General features: G+C 38.8%; 1 protein-coding gene across 1 annotated transcript; it reads left to right on the top strand. All coding sequences in view use genetic code 11, as the record gives it.

Annotated features, from left to right (window-relative positions):
* Positions 1–3,871: 3,871 nt before the first annotated feature.
* EGR_07963 (hypothetical protein) lies at positions 3,872–12,988 on the top strand (the record flags this gene model as incomplete). Its single annotated transcript, XM_024497212.1, has 2 exons — positions 3,872–3,907; positions 12,785–12,988. The coding sequence occupies 2 exons, from the start codon at positions 3,872–3,874 to the stop codon at positions 12,986–12,988; spliced, it is 240 nt and encodes a 79-aa protein (XP_024348342.1).
* Positions 12,989–18,812: the final 5,824 nt, after the last annotated feature.

Genomic DNA, 18,812 nt, shown 5'->3' with positions numbered 1-18,812 from the left:
TTTAATAATTTGCAATCTACCCTAGAGCTATTCACATTTACTCAGACTGATTTTTTCAGTCTGGTATAGCATGGCACCATCCTAATAGCTCAGCACATCTTTGATCTATTCAGCTTTCTATTCTGAATACATTGACTCTTGACCTGTCCATTCCTGATTGCACTCATAACAAAGTCATTTAGCCACTTTTCCGGTCTGTCCGCACATCCTATTCCGATTCTTATATACATTATCCGTCTATTCAGCCTAAAGCTCTATGTCAGGATCTATCTCCCTGTCAGTTCTGCGAGTCTTCATCCCATCTAAAATATCCACCATTCTTTTTGTCATTTACCCAATATTGGTCATTCTGGTCACCCAGGATTCTCCTCTAAGTACATTCGTACACTTTTGAGGTGAGTCAGTTACATGTAAGTAATTTACCCTTGATTTTATGTCGCGAAACTCGTCCATTTGTAGATTTGTCCTCTATTGTGAATGGGAAGGAAATTCTTCTGCTTCAACGTCCTACCCATTCCTCTCATGATGCTTCTTAAAGAGGCTAATGTTACCTTATTTTCTCATTATAACATCACTTATAAAATAGAGCCGGTGAGCAAGTCCTCATGGTCTGCTTTCAGTCAAAGGTTACAAGTGGCAAAAATTTCCTCATTTTTTAAGGGTGAGGAAGACGCTCATTTGGGCAATGAAATGCGCGAAGTTATTTGGTTGCCTCGCAGTCATTCAAATGTAGCGCTTTTGAGTCTACTGTAAATGGAGGGGCAGAAGTAATCTCAAGAAAATTAATCAGTAAAAAATATGCATCGAAGTGGAAAGTGTTCCACACTCTTTCTCTACATCTACCATCCCTTTCCTGCAACATTTCACTTATTTGAATGGGGCACTCCCACTCTACTGAAGTAATTCCTCCCCCTGAAAGGAGACTAAGACGCTGTTTTGTGGGTAACATTTGCTTTCGTTTGCACTAGGAAGGACCATGTCTGAAAGGACTACGCTGCTTGACTCTAGTCCACAAAATGCTCAACTTATTTACAACTTGCTAGTTGTAAATGCGCTTTCCTTGGTTCTCCATTGATGACGAAATCATAAAGTTAATGAGTCACCTTTATGTAAATTGACGGTGTGACTTACTGAGGATGGGAAGCGTGGTTCACCGCATTTTGTAGTGGCAGGCAACTGTGACAGTCACAAAAACACGTTGCTGCTGAGGTGAGCAGAATGGGTAAGCAGCCAGCTGTCTGGTTTTGGCCCTGTTCAGACAATGTTACAATACTCTAAACTAAATTTTTATTTTAAAACACTTTTACAAATACAAGTGTACTATTTTTTTCTAAATCAAACAACCATATGCGGGAATGGTGCAGGAGGTCAACTAATGGGGTGCTCAGAAGGAACAAAGGTCTCTGCGATGCTTTTGATTTTGTCAACCTCTTAACTTGTTTTTTTTATAAATGTGTCAATAAAAGTAAATTACACGACTTGTTATTTTGTAAAATATTCTATGCCATTTGAAATGATTTTTCATTAAACCCGAAAAGATGGCAAAATTTTTCAATTAAATTCGTGCAAAATTATATGGCTAAATGACTTAGTCAAACGGCAGATGGAGATGTATAGTACTATTATTGAAACGAGTGTTTTGTATGTCCACCATCGCCTGAGGCATTTATGTACAAGCAGAACTAAATAAAGTGTGCAATATGGCGTACTCACCGTTTTAATGAACTTTAAGGCTCTGCTCTTTTCCTGTCCAAAAAGGGCAGCAATTAAACGCACTCTGTAGACTATGAGATCCAAATTTGTGCTTGATGTCCTCTGACACTAATTTGACAGCCAGCATCTCCACTGGAGAAGCTACAAGTTGCGTGGTTCCTTAGACAACTTCCGTGCCATCAAATAAAAATGCTAGAGAGTGGTCAATCCAATTGAATTGATTGAAGAGTGGTGCTTCAAGGATGGTGCCAGAAACAGAGGCGATAAAAATTTATCTGGTTTGACATCCCATTCAAATCAAGATCATTACAATAAAAATGTTCTACGGTTAATTTGGCACTAAAATCAGGTCAAATTGGGTGCAAACACTATATACATATACATTAACGAAGTTAGCTAAGGGAAATTCGAAAATACGACTAGAGTAATGCATCTCCATCCTTTGCAGTGTACTTTACATGACTCTACATGTTGTACGCTAAAGAGATACATGCACCGATACACTATGGATGTGGTATTCAAGCATTCGAATCTGTTAAACTAATCCAATTAAGTTAAAACCGGATTTCCCAACAAACTTGACCTGACCGAGAACTTTCCTCGATGTGTACTATTCTGATACATGCCACTGTGCTTGCTCTACATTAAACGTGTCTCTGCATTTGTTCATTAAACGATGTACATTTGACTGCCACTTCTTAGTCTGGTTAACGGTAAATGTTATTATTAAGGTAAGAGTTTAATAATTATCCACAAAATATTCGGCGTAGTTCTGCAGCTAGTTGAATTGTGTTTGACTGTACGGGTACCTACAGTTGCTTTTACAGAAGCAAAATGCCAAACGTTTCAAGCTTTTTTTGATAGACTAGCAGCTGCTTATGCTTACCGCCACCAAATACCCTCTAGCCATCACTCAACAGCAAAAGTGAATTCAAATTCTACACTATAAACCTTTTACATTATTAATGTAGATTTGTAGTCGAGTGAACAATTAGCATGCAGCTGTCAAATAAGAATTGATGAAATGGGACGTCGGGGTCTATTTTAGCCTGGAAGACATCGCAAATAAAAGCAAAATTACTTGTCAAAATGCCTAATTATGCCGTTTTTTAAAAAGCTATTTTGTCAGAACACAGTATTCTTAGTGTCACTGTGTTTTTGGCACCTTAGGTCTTAATGGTGATAGAAAATGGATTGAGCTGTTCTTGTTTAGCTCAGAGTATACGAAAGTTACCACCAAAGAGGTAGTGAGCCTCGAGCATGATATCCAAGAATAAAACGCCTCATCTTGACACGGATGCGTCTGCGTTGGTAAGTGTAAAAGCAATGGCAGAGCAGTATTAGTAAATAGGACAGACAATATTTTCGAACAAAAAGTATTCTACAGCTCTCCAAAATTTCCATAAACATGCAATGAGGCGTAATAAAAGAACAGAGCATGTAGCGTATAAGTGGTGCAAAGATGAGGCTATAATGGTGCTGCTCAAAGATTGTGCTGTCCAACGGAAGCAATAAGACAAACACTTAATTGACTTGTTAGCCAAATGAGAATTAAAACGAATATTCACTCAAGAAACATATTATCACCATGCTTTTTTCTTGTCAGTTTTGTACACTTCTTTGTGATTCGAATTTTTATTTCACTACCAAAGAAAAGAAAAGAATCAGAGGGGAAGAATGCAGGATCGAATAATTTAATTGTCAATTTGCTGCTGGCATTTATGCCACTAGCATTTATCCCAAATATATTGGGGTTTGAGAATTCTGCAGAACTTTTCGATGGGTGCATTTCTAGCTCTGATTTATTGGCAATCATAAAACGATATTGCCACTCAAGTCTAGGATGAGGTAAAAGAAAGTGAACATATAAAGTGCCAGGGAAATTGTGTTTTGCTTCAGCTTTGAGTGCATGCCAATATGAGAGAATAGTTTGAAAAGAGCATAGGCATTGCCAGAATTTCGTTCTGCTTGGAGGGATATGCGCCTACTTAAGCAAGCATTCACAAACAGCTACTGCAGAGGACCTCCTATGCTTGATCGGGTTTTCTGGTGATCCTGGTGTTTAGTCCACTAAAAGTGTCTGTGGAGACTCTAAGGAACTGCCACAAATTCCCAGTAGGAAAAGTGCTGTCTACCCGTAATTCTATCCACTGTGGGTATGATTAGCGCTTCCAAGTATCGAGTTCCGCTAAAGGTATGTGTTCTTAGTGGCGGAACTAGAAAAAGGATTACTGGTGTCTTCTACTACGTTGTATATCGTTGAGCTAAGGATGAATGTGAAGTGTGCAACAAGACAATACTTTTTGGAGGTAAATGTCGTGTTTTATTCCTAAACAAGTAGAAACCCATTCCAAACATCATTTGTCGGCTTCAACGTTTACTCCTTAAGAGAGGATTCGCTATCTTAATCTTTTCATGTTTTCTAGGACTTGGAGGTAGGGTCTTTTTAATAGCACAAAGGAAGTAGCCTCCGCCTGCTACCAGTAAGAAGGTGACAGTGAGGTTGATCTGCCAATTAACCGATTGAATTTGAGGATTAATTTTAAGAACTTGCAAATTATACATTGTAAAAATTAAAGGCTTAGAGTGATATAAAGTGCTCGAGTCAAAACAGTCAGTCCTCAAAGCGAATGGCTTAAAATCAACTATTGCAAAGATTACTTCAATTTCTTTGCTCTCACTTATGACGACGTAAAGTGGATTGCTGAATCGGCAGTATGATGCACTTTACAAGTGCCAACACCCTTTTTATGTCTAAGAGTCATTAGATAAATGAACAAAATTACATGAGAGATGGGGGCGCTCGTGTACTACAGCATCGTACTTCTAGATGCGTTCCAGACCAATGCATTGAAGGCATCAAATCTGAAGTCTTTTCATTCATCTTTCTGCTCCTTATACAAATATTAAGCAGAAAGAGAAATGTCATATTGAATGGCATATTGAAACAGCTAGTTACAAACCCCTACTGCTCTCATAATTAGTGCTGTGATTATGTGCTCATCATAGAAACCTACCATCACGAAACAGCAATGGATCGTACTTCCTCTCTTTAATAGATCATTTAATTACTTTGCACCGAAGAGCTTAATTTAATCAGCAAGATTTCATTGCCAAAGGGTAAGCAAAGATAAAGCATTTATAAGGAACAGGTTACGAACAAGTCAGTGGAATTTTATAAGCAAATGTGTCTAACAGGATTGCAATAGCGTAGCGTAGTCCTCTCCGAATGCAATGGTGGTAGTGCCGTTATAAAAATGTGAGTCACCCGCAAAACCGTGTACATGTCTCCATTTGCGGAGAGTGCTAAGGTCAGCAAAGTGGAGAGAAGGAACGTAACAGACACTACTTGTGAGGTGCTTTACAGGGAAAAGGGCACATGCTTCACACCTCTTATAAAATCCTTTCCGATGAGGGTGGCATTTCTTCAGCATGTGTAAGTTTTACAAAAACAAAATTTAACAACTTATAAATTTTATCTGCTGATTAAATGAAAAGAAGCACAACTTATTCGAAGGAGAGAGAATTTAGCACTTCAGGTGTTGAAAAGGAAGCGCTGCCAAATGAGAAAATAATTTGCAATTACCAAATTTCTTAAACTATTAATTGGGATATAACATCACATGGAAAAGCTAATGTTATGTACCAGTTTGGAATGCTACCCTCTAAAATCCAATTTCTTAAGCAATCAGTGCTTTTAAAGCAACATACGTATTGCATTTAATTGACCGCAAGGTAATGAAATAAATTCACTTAGTTTGCTCACTAGTTGGAGAAGTTTTCTTCCCAGTTTTTTTCAAGAATAGGATTTCTGCCGCTTGCCGATCTTTTGGTGGAGGGAGGCAATTAAGGCTAAGCCAACTGTTCTTTTTCGCCCGTGATTGTGGGCTAACTAACTCGTGCCTCAATGCTTTAGTTGATTTAACCAGTTGACTGAGCAAAGTATTCGTAGAGAGGTATTTTATTACAAATTCCGCTGTGTGTGTAGGCTTGAATTCTGCCTTGTTTTTTGTTTAGAATACAGCTGATGCGAGAACTTTGAGCTGAATGTTGTTACTAAGGAATGGTACAGGTAAAACTGATAAAAAGTCACAGAAGGAGAAGACGGAGTGGTTTACTAGTCACATTTTTAAGCCTTTCAGTACATAACTTCAACCTACTAGACGGAAGCGAGGCTTCTGAAGCCTTCTAGAATGTTCAAAGGAAAGAACCGAAGTATTTACACAGGAGCATCTTCTCCGCTTGTAGGCTCCCCTTGGTAAATTGAATCAACAATCTGCTACACCCGAACATAACGATTGCAGTTTTCTGTGAATGAATTAATGCTTTGCTTAGAAGTATGGGAAAGTGTTTCGATCAATGAGGGACAAAAACGACGTACTCGTCCTCTTGACAAGTGAACTGAAAACAAACTTGTAACTTTAGAGTCATTTATAATCTTCAAATGACAGATGTGAGAGCATTCACCTGATTACTTCCACAGAGACTTTTTCAGGTGGCGTGTGTGCAAGCCTACTGTCTCCTAACTCACAGGAGAGTATCTACAGCCTCATAAGAGCATTTGCATTTCAACTCTCATGCAATTCCTGTGCAAAATTATTCTCAGATATTCTTATTTACTTCATGGTGCACATTCTCGTTGGCCTCTCTTTAGTTGACATCATCATTTTGACTTGTAGTTCTGTTGAGGTCAAGGCCACTCAGAGTGTTATATGTGTGAATAGTGAGCATTCTGGAGCTCTAGTCGCCCCAACAGCAGATACGCATCTACTCGCCATACACCTTGGACACTCACGTTGTCACCATTGTAGACCTCCTTTTCTAGGAGGCCCATCTTGTGACTACACCCTTTCAGTCTCGATAGTGTTCGTGATTACACAGGCGAACGCCCGTTCAATGCATCCATGGTAATTATGACCAAGAATTGTTCTATCAGCCTTGATACTGCGTTATTTTAACCGGCAACTGCGTAGTATCATCAGTTCTGTACAGAGATAGCAGGATGTCCTAAAATATCATTGAACGACATTTAGCTAGCCGAGTTCCATTTGGTAAAAATCTTCTTCTGCCTACGAATTTGTTTGAATGGGATTTAATTAGAAAAGCCGATTAAAGATACAGGGAAAGGTTATCCACTGGAAATTTAATAAGCCTATTATTATTGTGTAGAAGTTGCAGACATCAGTGGCAGTAATTTAAGAATTGAAGAGCTTAAAATTATTTAAAATTAAATAGGCGTTAAATTATCGGCACTTACACCTGTTTGTGGAGAGTTTGTCCCCGTCATACTCCTTAAGCTCTCATATGTATTCACCGGCGCAACCGTTGCTATTTTATGTCTCTCAAACCATCTTCGGGTTTTAGAACAAACGCTATCCTGGAAAAATCAAGAATGGTGTCAGAGGACTTCTCTTACCAACCCGTGCTGCCATGTATTCCAGTTTTCGGATTATATAGGAAGACCGGATGTGGTGTCAAAGAGCACCATTTTGGCATAATGTTAGGGTATGTAACAACTCAGCATAGATGTGAAATTGACGAATTCAATTAATAAAAAGCCTTAAATTTGGTAGTTAATTCAGTGTTTGGCATAGCCTATTCTTGGGTTTGCATTCTCAAATACTGCGTTATTACTAACTTTAAATTCATTAGAGCAGATTAAAAGCAAACAGGAGATGAGGGACTTTGTTTATTTACAGTTAAACACCTGAAATCGCCAATGGCCTAGGTGTCACGCAAATAGGGGATATCTTGACCAGTTTGTTCACCTTTTGAAGGAATATAACCTGAAGGACAATTTTATTAGTTAAATTCTAGCACATTAATTACCCATTGTTTAAGTTCATTCAAATGTAGAAGTCTTACTGAATTTTTTAGTTAAATATTGCTTTTGTGTCAATTCTATGGTCACTAATTTATAAATTTTCAATTTCCTGCGTCTTTTCCTCACATAGCTCCCAATTAGCACACTGCCTGTCATTTTTCATCTAATCACGGACCGAAAACATTAGCATGAAATGAGAAGGCGAAACGTTTTTGCAGTTAGTTAATGAAATTGTTCTACCACTATTATTAGTCCTTTAAACAGAGGTACCAGGCTAAAATTTACGCATAGCATTCATAGTTTAAAAATATGCCTTTGTTAGGCACAGCCTGTGTAGCAATAAGCAACCCGGCTGTGAACAGGGTGGAACAGGTTGACCTTAACATTAGCCGGAGTCATCAAAAGCAAGATCCTAATCTGACTTTACCAGAAAACATATTCTGGTACGCCTGCTTCATCTAAACATCACGAAATCCAAAGCAGTCATACGTACTGGTTAGTAAAAAGTGCACTCAAAGAAAGGCCTCGTGTCCTGCAAGAACCCAAACATTTCGCAGATGGTTTACGCCAAACGACCAAATTTGGGTATTTTGTTCTAAATATGGGGAAGGTAACATTTGACGGGGAAAGTTAGCAGTAGATCTTAATTGCTATCTGGAAAAATAGCGTGAGAGAAGGTTTTCAGAAGGACTGCAGCGTTCTTATGTAACTGGCTCCACATCATCATTGAAGGAGAATCTACATGTTTTCACCCCTTGGTGATTTCCTTAGATGCTAAGTAAAATGTGTACGGATATTTAGGGATATTTATTCTTGCAACTTGGGTGGTTAGGATCTGCTCTTACGTAGTAACGCCCATTAGCCGTGCCGACCAACATCAGTCGTCCTGGCATTTAAAGTGTGCAAATTTCTCAGGGTGGTGTATATTACTGTGAAATCTGCCTCTCTTAATTGCACGGAGTGTTTTGGCTCATGTCTAAATTCGCAGAGGTAAGCGTCTATTTGGAACTTGGCGTTTGACGTCCAGATTTAAAGTTCACTGAGCTAGATGCCGTGGTGAATGGTTGGTACCAGCACAATAGATGCCGTCAAGGTTTGCATGTTTCGTACGCATTGACCTCTATTTCCAAGCACATTCTGTTCTAATCGCGAAGTGCAGATGTTTCATTCCCCTTTTAAGTGACAGTGTTAGGAGCGATATGTGATGCTATCGTTGGCCGATAGTGAGTGGGCACGATTAGTCACGCGTTTGGACAAGTTCTTTTTCTAAGACCGAAAGGTCAAAATCAGATGTGCTTAAGTTAATTTTCATTTGTCACAATTATACTCCTAAGCGAGCTCTAAGCTCGCAGTAGGCTGTTGCTTTATCCCTTCATTCGCGATGGCAATGCTACAGTGCCTCAAGTGAGCACGTTACGACCACAAATTATTTTTGCTGCATGTGACACCTTTTAAAGCACCTCTTATTATATCAGAGCAAATAGACTGTCACGTGAAATTGCTTTGTTTAAGACAGCTGGCATATTTCTTTAATCATTGCAAAGATATCAAATTTATAATTCTAATGAAAAAGAACATTTAACTTTAGGATGCTCCCCTTGAAGTACATGTGAATAGCAAAACCTTTTTTACAGGAAGTTAAGTTTCGTGCAAATAGAAATTTATATTGGCTTTGCCTTGAAATTCTGGCTAGTAAAGGGAACAATTATAAAAAGACTTGGAATAATTAAGAAGGTTATAAATTCGTTTAGCAACAGGTACTCATGGTACACGAAAGGTTCAGCAAAAAAGCAAAAGTTCAGTAAGTGACGTAGTTCCATTTCATGGTGTGTCAGTAATCTAAGTACAAGCCGACAAGCACAGAATCTCTCCCACTCGTCCCTCCATAGAGCGGAACTGCTCCACTAAAACCAGGGGTTTGAAAGGTGTTGGACGTGCTGCAGAAAGCATGAAATTGCACGCAAGTTCATACTCAAAATCAAATAGAAATTCCAAATGCTAAATGTAAATCCTCTTTCATCGGAAAGTGTAATATTTTATTTGTTCATCTAAAACGGAGATCTTTTTACGCGTGCACTCATGGCTCCATCATTGTACTTCCACTAGTCAGCATGGACTGCAAGCACTGCCCGTAGCCTCTCAGGACAGGATAATAAGGCAGGCATGAACCGTTTTATAAAATCTAATTGTGAAAATTGCACCCATAACCATCTCCATTTTACGATTAACCTAATTTGCCTGACAAAAGCCGACATTTATGTAGCGAAGAGATACCATTCACCCAGCACTTAAAATGCATCAAATATATTAAGTCAAAACATATGGATAGTTAAGCAAGGGTTATAAAATGCATGTCAGTGTAGCGTTTATTAGCCATTCTCAAATCTCAAAAACAAAAAGTTGATAGTGTTTTAGAAAACTACCAAAAAATAAATATCTTTTATCAGTTGTAATCCTTTTACTCCCTAACGAACCCAGAAGACACCACCAGAAACTGCGAGATGGGTTGTATGATTTTCTATCTAAGCAGTATAGTGCATTTTTAAACAGGAGGCGCAAAAGTCATATCATATTTTGATTTAGCGAGGCAAATTTTATCATAAGCCTCCTTAAAAACGGAAGAATTTTAGATTGCGAAATTCAAGGGCATATCTTGGTAATTCCAGCTAAAGTGCAATTACTTTAGTTAGGCCAGCCGCTGCGCATAGTCTGGATAACGTTGTACTGACTGAAAGGGCCGGCGCTCTACACGAGCGCATTTATCTCGTACCCACTTATCCATTTATTCACTCTCCATCCGACAATCACTTTACCTATTTCTCTTCTGATCGGCACCATCATTATTCACTGAACACTATTCGTTATTTATTAACAACCAATTTTAAAAGTAGATGCCTCAGAGTAGCTTCTACAAACATTTCCTTGTGTTAAGTTATTCCCATAACCATTCCTAAACAATTGACATTCACGTTTACGTAGATTTACTAAGAATGTAGAAGCGGCACAGCCTCACAAATAAAGGCTTTAAAATGACCCCTGTCTTAATTTTTTTCCGTTAGCTGCTCATCTGCAAATTGTGTAAATCTGATTATATTCAAAAGTTGGCACGGCTTTAATAGACCATTTATCCAAGACAGGTGATAATTGACTTTTTGTACAGGCAAATAAATCTAGATAACCACTAGATTTGATCTGGTAGGTATACTACCTCCATCAACACCACCAGCTTGACTTGCGTTTCCTCTCCGCTTTGCATGGCTTCATAAAATGACAGGTCTACACAAAACTAGCAAAAAATGCACAGACGGGCTGATAGACTATTAGAGGAAGTAGCTTTAGGAGCACGCTACGAGATCAAGATAACTATTCAAATTGCAGAAAATGCGGGTCCATGTAAATAAAAGGAATTGAGTACACGCACAATTTTTTAGTTAATGGAAGCCAATTTGGTAAATTCATGAGACAACAAAAGAATTGAGGTGATTGTTGAAACGGTAACTTTATTACTAAGGATACATAATACTTTGGTTTCGGTGTTGGTTTTCTCCTTTAGTCCTCCCGAAAGTAGTAGTTTTATACCATTTAAAAATCGGAATGTGAAAAGTTAATTAAAATTGTTGATGGTATCGCTTTGATGGAACGTCGCTTTGCGTATCATAACCGCCACATGAGTATAAAAATGTCCCAGAGGATTTGCAGGCCTTTAGTGGTCAGAAAGCTAACTCAATTTCTAATGGGTAGTACCCAAATGACTCTATGTTCTTTACGAATCTTAGATAACTAAGGCTGCTACTTATGTGTATGGGTGTGCTAAGCCCCCGTCACTTAATCATCGCTGGCCATGTACTATTTGAAAGGGTCAGTGCATTGAATATAAGCTTTCCTCTTAATTGCTAATCCCCTTTCCATCTACCCAGCATTCCTTACATGGAATTGCCTCAATGTACAGATTTATGTTAACTTGGTCGATGATTCTGAGCATTCTTGATTTATAAACTACCTTTTACCTGGTTTATAATCTGTGCAGTTTTTGATTTTTATTTTTTGTGCCTCACAAATGCTTTTCATTTTCTATGCATCAGCAGATGACAATCGGCATTTGGTTCTCTTCTCATTCAACATCTCCGTAAGATGGGATGGGCTTGGTGGATTATTTGCAACTGACAAAAAGTGCCGCGAAGTGGTTACTGAGGTGTGATGGTGTGTAATCGATCCTGCCATTGTCTGCTTGTAATCACTTTTAAGCCAATGCTGCATGATTAAGTGGGTGAGATGGGGATGCAAAAAGGATGGCTTAATATTGCTGCGCAGTAAGTCATTTTTGAGGAGCAGTAGGATTTACTTATACACCAGGAAGAGAGTCCTCTTTACACGCAATCTCTCATTCTTGGCCTTAAAGGAAATTCCTTTTACAGCAAAGGAAGAAGGATAAGGAGGTACTGCCTCCTCTGCCTACTCTCTATTCCCCAGATAACGTTTCCGTAGGTGAAAATCACATTTTTGGCATTAGATAATTGCATGCAAAAGAAAAGGTGAAAAAGTTGGAAAATTTTCTATTGGATTATGGTAATTAGGTGTTTTTAAAGTAGACTCCTAATGCCCATCTATATTCATATGACTATGCCTTAAGAAAGGCTTAGGTAAGAAATGCCACCCTCCCTATCTAGATATTTCAAGTACATTAATTCCTTGTTTGCTATAAATTAAGCAATCCCGCGCTCCCTCAAACAGTCCGCAGGAACCAAAAGAGCAGATAATTAAAACGTCATTCATGTTTAGCTCTGCTCCTTACTTGACAGCGCAGCCAGTGCAAGGCCTTTAAAGTATAAAGAGGAATTGGTGAATGGGTTAAGTACTAATGCTGACTAAATTAAAATTATCCATTTCTGAGGCAGATGGGCAAAGGCAGCTTTCAAATTCGATATTGCTCTCCTTGAAGATTGGTTGAATACCTTGCCTTCTGCTCACAAGTTAGCCGAATTGGTTGGACTAAGATATTTTCTATTATTCGAAAGAGGATGGGAGTGAAACATGGTACAGCACTTTCGAGCCCATTTCGCTGCATTAATTTGCAATATCCACTGGCAAAGGAGACATTTGCACGAATAATTAAATACAATTTGGAAGGATTTAAATTAACTTAGCAGTAAGTGCCCATTAAACTCGGAAGATTAAAGAAATTGGAAAAAAATCATTGACTAGTGCCGTTTTGTCCCGTGATGCGGCAGTAATACATATGCACTTTAGCTAGCACAAAAGCTCAGCACGGAGATGGAGCCTTCTCTCACCTCTAGAGTCGTCGTCCTCGCCTATGCGTGGACCGACATGTTTAAACGTGACCTAACTACTTCTCTGAAAAAGCAGAACGAACCAGACTTTGGACAGGCTGCAGACACAGGCACCAGGTGTGAATTTAAACCGCAAAACCACTCCACGAAATTAGGAATATGAAAGGCGCTAAAGGCGCTGCAGGAAGGCTGAATGTACATGGGGTTCAAACTCAAAATCAGTTTTCCAGTTAACTGAAAATTTAGCTTCATTCGAATAAGAGATACCCTCAAATGTATGTCTAAATCATCAAACCGACTTCGCGGGCACTCAAGGGTTCTTTATTATACTTCTGCTAGCCGGCATGGTATCCGAATCCCACTCGTAGCCACTTAGTCCTCCTGTATACCGGCGATAGATGCCAAGTACTGTTACTACGATATTTCGACTTCTGGAGAGACAGAGGTACTGCAGTAGTACTTCGCTAGCATGACTGATCGGCTTGTTAATTTAAATCGCAGCTAAGAAAGCTGATGGTTTCATGATGCAGAAAGCAACGATAAACAGTGCAAAGTGTATTTGCCAATCGCAAATAATTAGCATTATTCGACTTAAAGAAATCGTTTTAAAAAAGAGGTTGCGCTTGTAGAATTGACAGCTCACCTCCCTGAGTATAAACTTTGTAGTGTGGATGATGTATTCCGTCCCTTGAGCAGCCGTCTATTGACAGATGAAAGATTTTTTAGCCATCTAACTGTGTGGGTGACAAAAGCAGGGTCCCTCGGGCGAGGACAATGAGTCATGGCTACAAAACATTGTCGCAGACCTATCAGGACTCTATAGGGCTTGGCCGTGAGAAATGTACTCTCGTATGCTCCAGTGAGTGACCGGTCTAATCTGCATTGCAGATGACGGCAACAAAATAAAAGCGTGACTTCATACTTTACACAAACAACCGCATTTAGAAATTTCTCAAATCACACTTCAATGCTGCATTCATATGCCAATCTCAGACCTCAAACATGATGTTTTGACTTAATTTGAGTAAATACTGGATTATGAATATTTTACATGATTTGCACATCCATTATTCACTCTCAAACACACCCAAAGGGTACGTAAGTGTTTTGCTTTTTGCTTCAAACGTAGAAGCAGAACCCTTTTGATACTGATTTAACATGCAGTGGGAATGTCAGCCTCCCTAAGTGTAAGGAGTTCACAAACATAGTGTCCAATATAGTGGAGTAGTGTATCCACTGCATAAAGCGCTCGAAAGAGATGCCAATAATTCGGACCATTTAAAGTCCACTTAATTAGATGAGGCACTAATAAGAGGGAAAACAACCCATCTGTATTGCTAAGACAAATGCTCCCGGATGCATGAAGAGGGCACGAAGCATATTACTCTAACTGGACGCTCAAAAGGGTGATGCGTAACGAACGAGCCAAAATTGTCCATTAGCAAGAGCTCTTTCAAAGCAGAATTTTTGCGGGTAAAAGCGTTCATTCTTGTTCACGGATATTGTATTTGGCCTGGCGTACAGTATCTTTTACTACATGGATCAAGGGTGAAATGGTAGGGTTAATAGGTCCTTGGGTAAATGGATAGATAATTAGGATCAAGAGCAAGTGAAGGAATGCGTTCACTAATTGTTTACCGAATTGAAGCGAGTTGTATGGAATGAATACTAGTCCAAATTAATGTGTGGCCTTTAAAAGACAAGAAACCGCGTCTACGCTGCTCAACATTCTGCAGCAATCTACATGGAACAGTGGGGATTATTGCGTGTTGGGATATTTGGTGTGTCAAGTTTTGTAATTTACCGCATGATCAAGTGAATGGATCAAATTGGGCTTTGCAGCGATAGTCATTTATTGCTTGAGAAAATTCTTTCTTGATAAAAGATGTTTGACATAGTCGCTAATTCGCAAAACATATTAATTTTATAAACAAATGGAATTTATGAAATTGGGATGTATGGATGTGGGAACAGGCAGACAGAAAGTCACTTTGCAAAGTCTAAATTTGTGCCTAGTGGCGGGATTCAAAGAAGATGATATTCGATTCTTACAATATATTTGATTTAGTTTGCTCTTTTAGTGGCATATTAGACACGAAACCGGTAGTAGTAACCCCATGATAAGTGTCGCGTGAAAGCTTCGTCACATTTAGTCAACTGAGTGTGGCATACGGTATGAAGTAGGTCACCCTATGGTGGTTACACATTCTCTTCACGTCTCCTCTGAGATGTGTGCATGCTTAACAAGAACGTTCTTGTATGGACTTGACCCAACCGCATAGCCTTCTCACTCCCATCGTCTGCAAGAACAGGATGACTTCCTAAAAGCCCAATGAAGATCACTCCGTAAGTTCGGCTGGTTTTAAGCCATTTCCTTAAGAAAAAGGAAATCAAAAATTCTTAAACTGGCGTTCAAAACAAAGTTAAAAAGGACAAAAAATTTGCAAAATTTTGGTTTTTAAAAATACTGCAGCTGCAGATTTGGGGTTTCACTAGATGTCGAGCATTGTGAACCGACAGTGGCAATTCAGTGAGATGGACCAGACAGAGGGAGTGGTGGTGGAGGTTCAGTGTAGCGGAGGGCTTAATATTAATAATAACCTATTTGTGTAAGAGGAAAGAGCAACCTCCCAACTCCTCCACTTTTAAATCCCAGGTCTACCAAATGCCATAGTTAGCCTCGTAAGTAAAGATAAAATAAGGTGGTGGGCCAATTGGGCAAATCTACTTCAGAGTTTGGTAAGGTTAAGTTAGTGAACATTGATACTTAACCCACACATCAAATTTTTACAGTACCTTAAAAAGGATGTTAAATTTTGTCATGTTTAGCCTCGTCAGATGTAACGAAGTCTACCACGTTCCCCTGCTCTCAAATCAAGAAGGCAGCTACAAATTCATGGCATCTTTACAATTATCAACTCTCCTGGTTCCTGTTTGAGTCATAGCGAATAAGAAAACATGTCTCTGCGGTGTCTAGGTGAAGATAGAAGCATTCCTCCTCTAATGTCTCTAATGTTATCAAAGAAGAAATTTCTTTGCTTTATTTACCACTTCATTTATAGATGAGAGGCTAACAATTTTTAAATATTGTTAACTAGGTCTTGGGAATTTGTAGGTCATAAATGCAACGATCTCAAGATGTGCTGAATTTCTAACTTCATTGGAAATTCTTTAAGAAAAAGCTGCTACTATTTTTAAATGATATCACTTTTCTGGCCTACTCTGATAGCCTTTTTAACATTATTCCAAGAATAAAATCTCGAACCTTATATACCTTTCATAAAGTCACTGCTTGTCGGATTCTCTACAACTCTGATCCCCTCAAAATTTTGCAGAAGGATTATATTTTTAGTGCGGCTATGAATGATACTCAGTGGGATGATAAAATGTTTTTTGCCGAAGTAGAACGTCAATCTTAAGTGATTGATGAAGATCTGTCATATATACTCCTTTTTCTTTCTTATTTCATACGCAACTGTCAAATGTTACAGATACCTGCCACGGATGCCTGCCCCTGCATCACATTAGCTTGATGCAAGATCACGGCGAATTGCGTTTCCACTAGGCTAAGATGTTTCATAAGTGCTTTACTGCTTTTTCGTATAAACAAGCTCAAGCTGGCATTTTTCTGCATCAGCAAGTTGTGTCATATAAAGGGAGCTATAGCATACCAGATATGGGTATTTTACGCCATATACTGCAAAATGCAGCCCAGTATTCAGTTACAGACCTTTCATATGCATTATCCTCCCTTCGTAATCCATTTTATTTGACCAGTGCTGCTGTTAACTAAAACCGAATCTCTGGACTCATTATCACCGAATCAATTGCTCCATTTCCATCGCCTGCTATTGTTCCCACAGCCGGAACGAAGTGCATGGATCAAGGCATGCACCATCAGGCAAGAAGGTGGAAATATGTTCTAAATTTACTTAATTCAGCATGTCATCTTAATAAAGGAAACTTCAATTCATTTGAATCACTAGAACCTTATCCTTTTGACATTTACCTTACGGATAAGCAATTAAAGTGGCCGTTAATAAAAATCTTCTAAGGGGAAGTCGACACTCCGACTATTCCTCCCATCCTTCTGTGCTTCGAGGACCTCAGTGTTAGCAGTACGAAATCATCTTAACCTCTAACCACCGTCACAATTTGGCTCACCTCCTCTTCCGACGAAATGGGGTGCTTCTAGTCTATATTATATTCACTCAATCCAAAATAAATTGATAAAAGGAATATCTATGATGAACTTTTAACAGTCGAAGCTCAGATTGAACTGTGAAGATTACTTAGAGAGGTGGAATTTGGACAGGATGGACTTGATGTACTCTTCTGATAATCACCCGTTTCGAGTTCCCTTCTGAGGCAGAAAGGCAATACAGAGTCAAAATTTGAATCATGACAAACTTTGCGCTGATGCTAACAACAGAATCAACACATTAATACTCCTCTAGTCTAACGATGTGATGATAAGGACTCTGACGTTTTAAAGCATGGTAGAGGTTTTAGAAAAGACTTCCCTCCACTCCCAAAAGTGTAATTTTTGGGTTTTTTGAAGCATACCACGTCAAGAATTAGTGTAACTTTGCGGGATCCCAGGCACTATTACGTCTTAAATCGGAGTAATGAAGGAACAGGTGCTGGGTAAGAAGAGGTCGTAAATACCGACAACGCATGCACAACCAGAGCAAGGTATCTTCACGCATTTCATTAAGTGAAGCAATGATTTGAAGGATAGTCCCGTTCTCGTGCCTTTATGTCACTTCCGATAGTCTGATCTTACCCTAGATTATGAGCATATTTAGAGCTTGTCTAAGCATGAAAATGGTCGGTAAGAAAACTGGACGTAAAGTACATGTCGTAAAATACTATAAAAATGTCTAAGAAGTTAAAGTCTTGGAATAAAACTTTGAAGTGAATGAAAGAGAGTACCTCTTTTTAGCTTAAAAATACCCTCGTTAGGTGATTTATTTAGGATTTGCCCAGTTTCATTATATATGCTTACATTAAACCGGGTCTTTCGAATTTGCGACGGAAACGGATCTATATTTCAAGGCTTATGAATTGCATGTATCTCTTCTAAAAATAATATTTGCCCTATAACATCCATAAGCTTGTTAAATCATGCAAGCAATGCTTGAATCGCACCTTCGTCTGTCCAAATAGGGCAAATTAAGACCCCCTGATCCACTCTGTTATCTCTGTAGGCATAATGGTAAAACTCTGTTCCCCCATTGATCAGACGCTAATTTTGGTTCTTCAAAGCCAAACATTTCTTGTTCAAATATATAATTTTTGAAATTGGAAGCCTCTGAGATATCGGTAAAGCAATGAACTGGTGAAAATAGGCAGTTTGTCTGGTCTCGTGGACGTTTTTTCTCTACGCAAGTATGGTCTTTTTAATCATTTTATAGTCAGCTTATTAATGTGTAGATAAAAAAATAGGATAAAATTAACTTTGGCTTTGACATGCAAAACATTTTAAGAGGATCCCTTTTAAGCACCTGCGATATTAACCTTAGTGAATAAAGAGGGCCATGATCTACATCTCCGCTTACTATGATACGAACAGAACCCAGGTCGTGCTGGAACGCAATGAAGGCAACTAGATGACATTCAAGTGGTCTAGTCAGTCCTTTCTTCTCTTAACAACCAGTTCATTACATAAATTTTTATTATTTCAATTTCTGTTTGACACTACTTTTTATCAGTTAGCCGTAAGTTTTGTCAGTATGATCTCCCACCAAATCCGCATTAAGCTAAACCACAAAACCACTAAACCACAAAAGTGAGGCAAATCTTGCGGTTGATTTAATTTTTAGCACCTGGTTCTACATTGTTATATAAATGAGGCACCTTAATTTGTTTTTATGGATGAGAATACAATGTTATGCCAATAATAGGTAGAAATGCTCTCGAAGGTGAGAGTGTATTCAGCTCCGTCCACTGCACCCACTAAGGTGGAAGTCGATGGGGAATGACGT

Source organism: Echinococcus granulosus (genome assembly GCF_000524195.1).
Source record: "Echinococcus granulosus chromosome Unknown EG_S00092, whole genome shotgun sequence".
NCBI lineage: Eukaryota > Metazoa > Platyhelminthes > Cestoda > Cyclophyllidea > Taeniidae > Echinococcus > Echinococcus granulosus.
The sequence above is the reverse complement of the archived record's forward strand: the minus strand, read 5'-3'. Positions and strand labels throughout refer to the sequence as shown.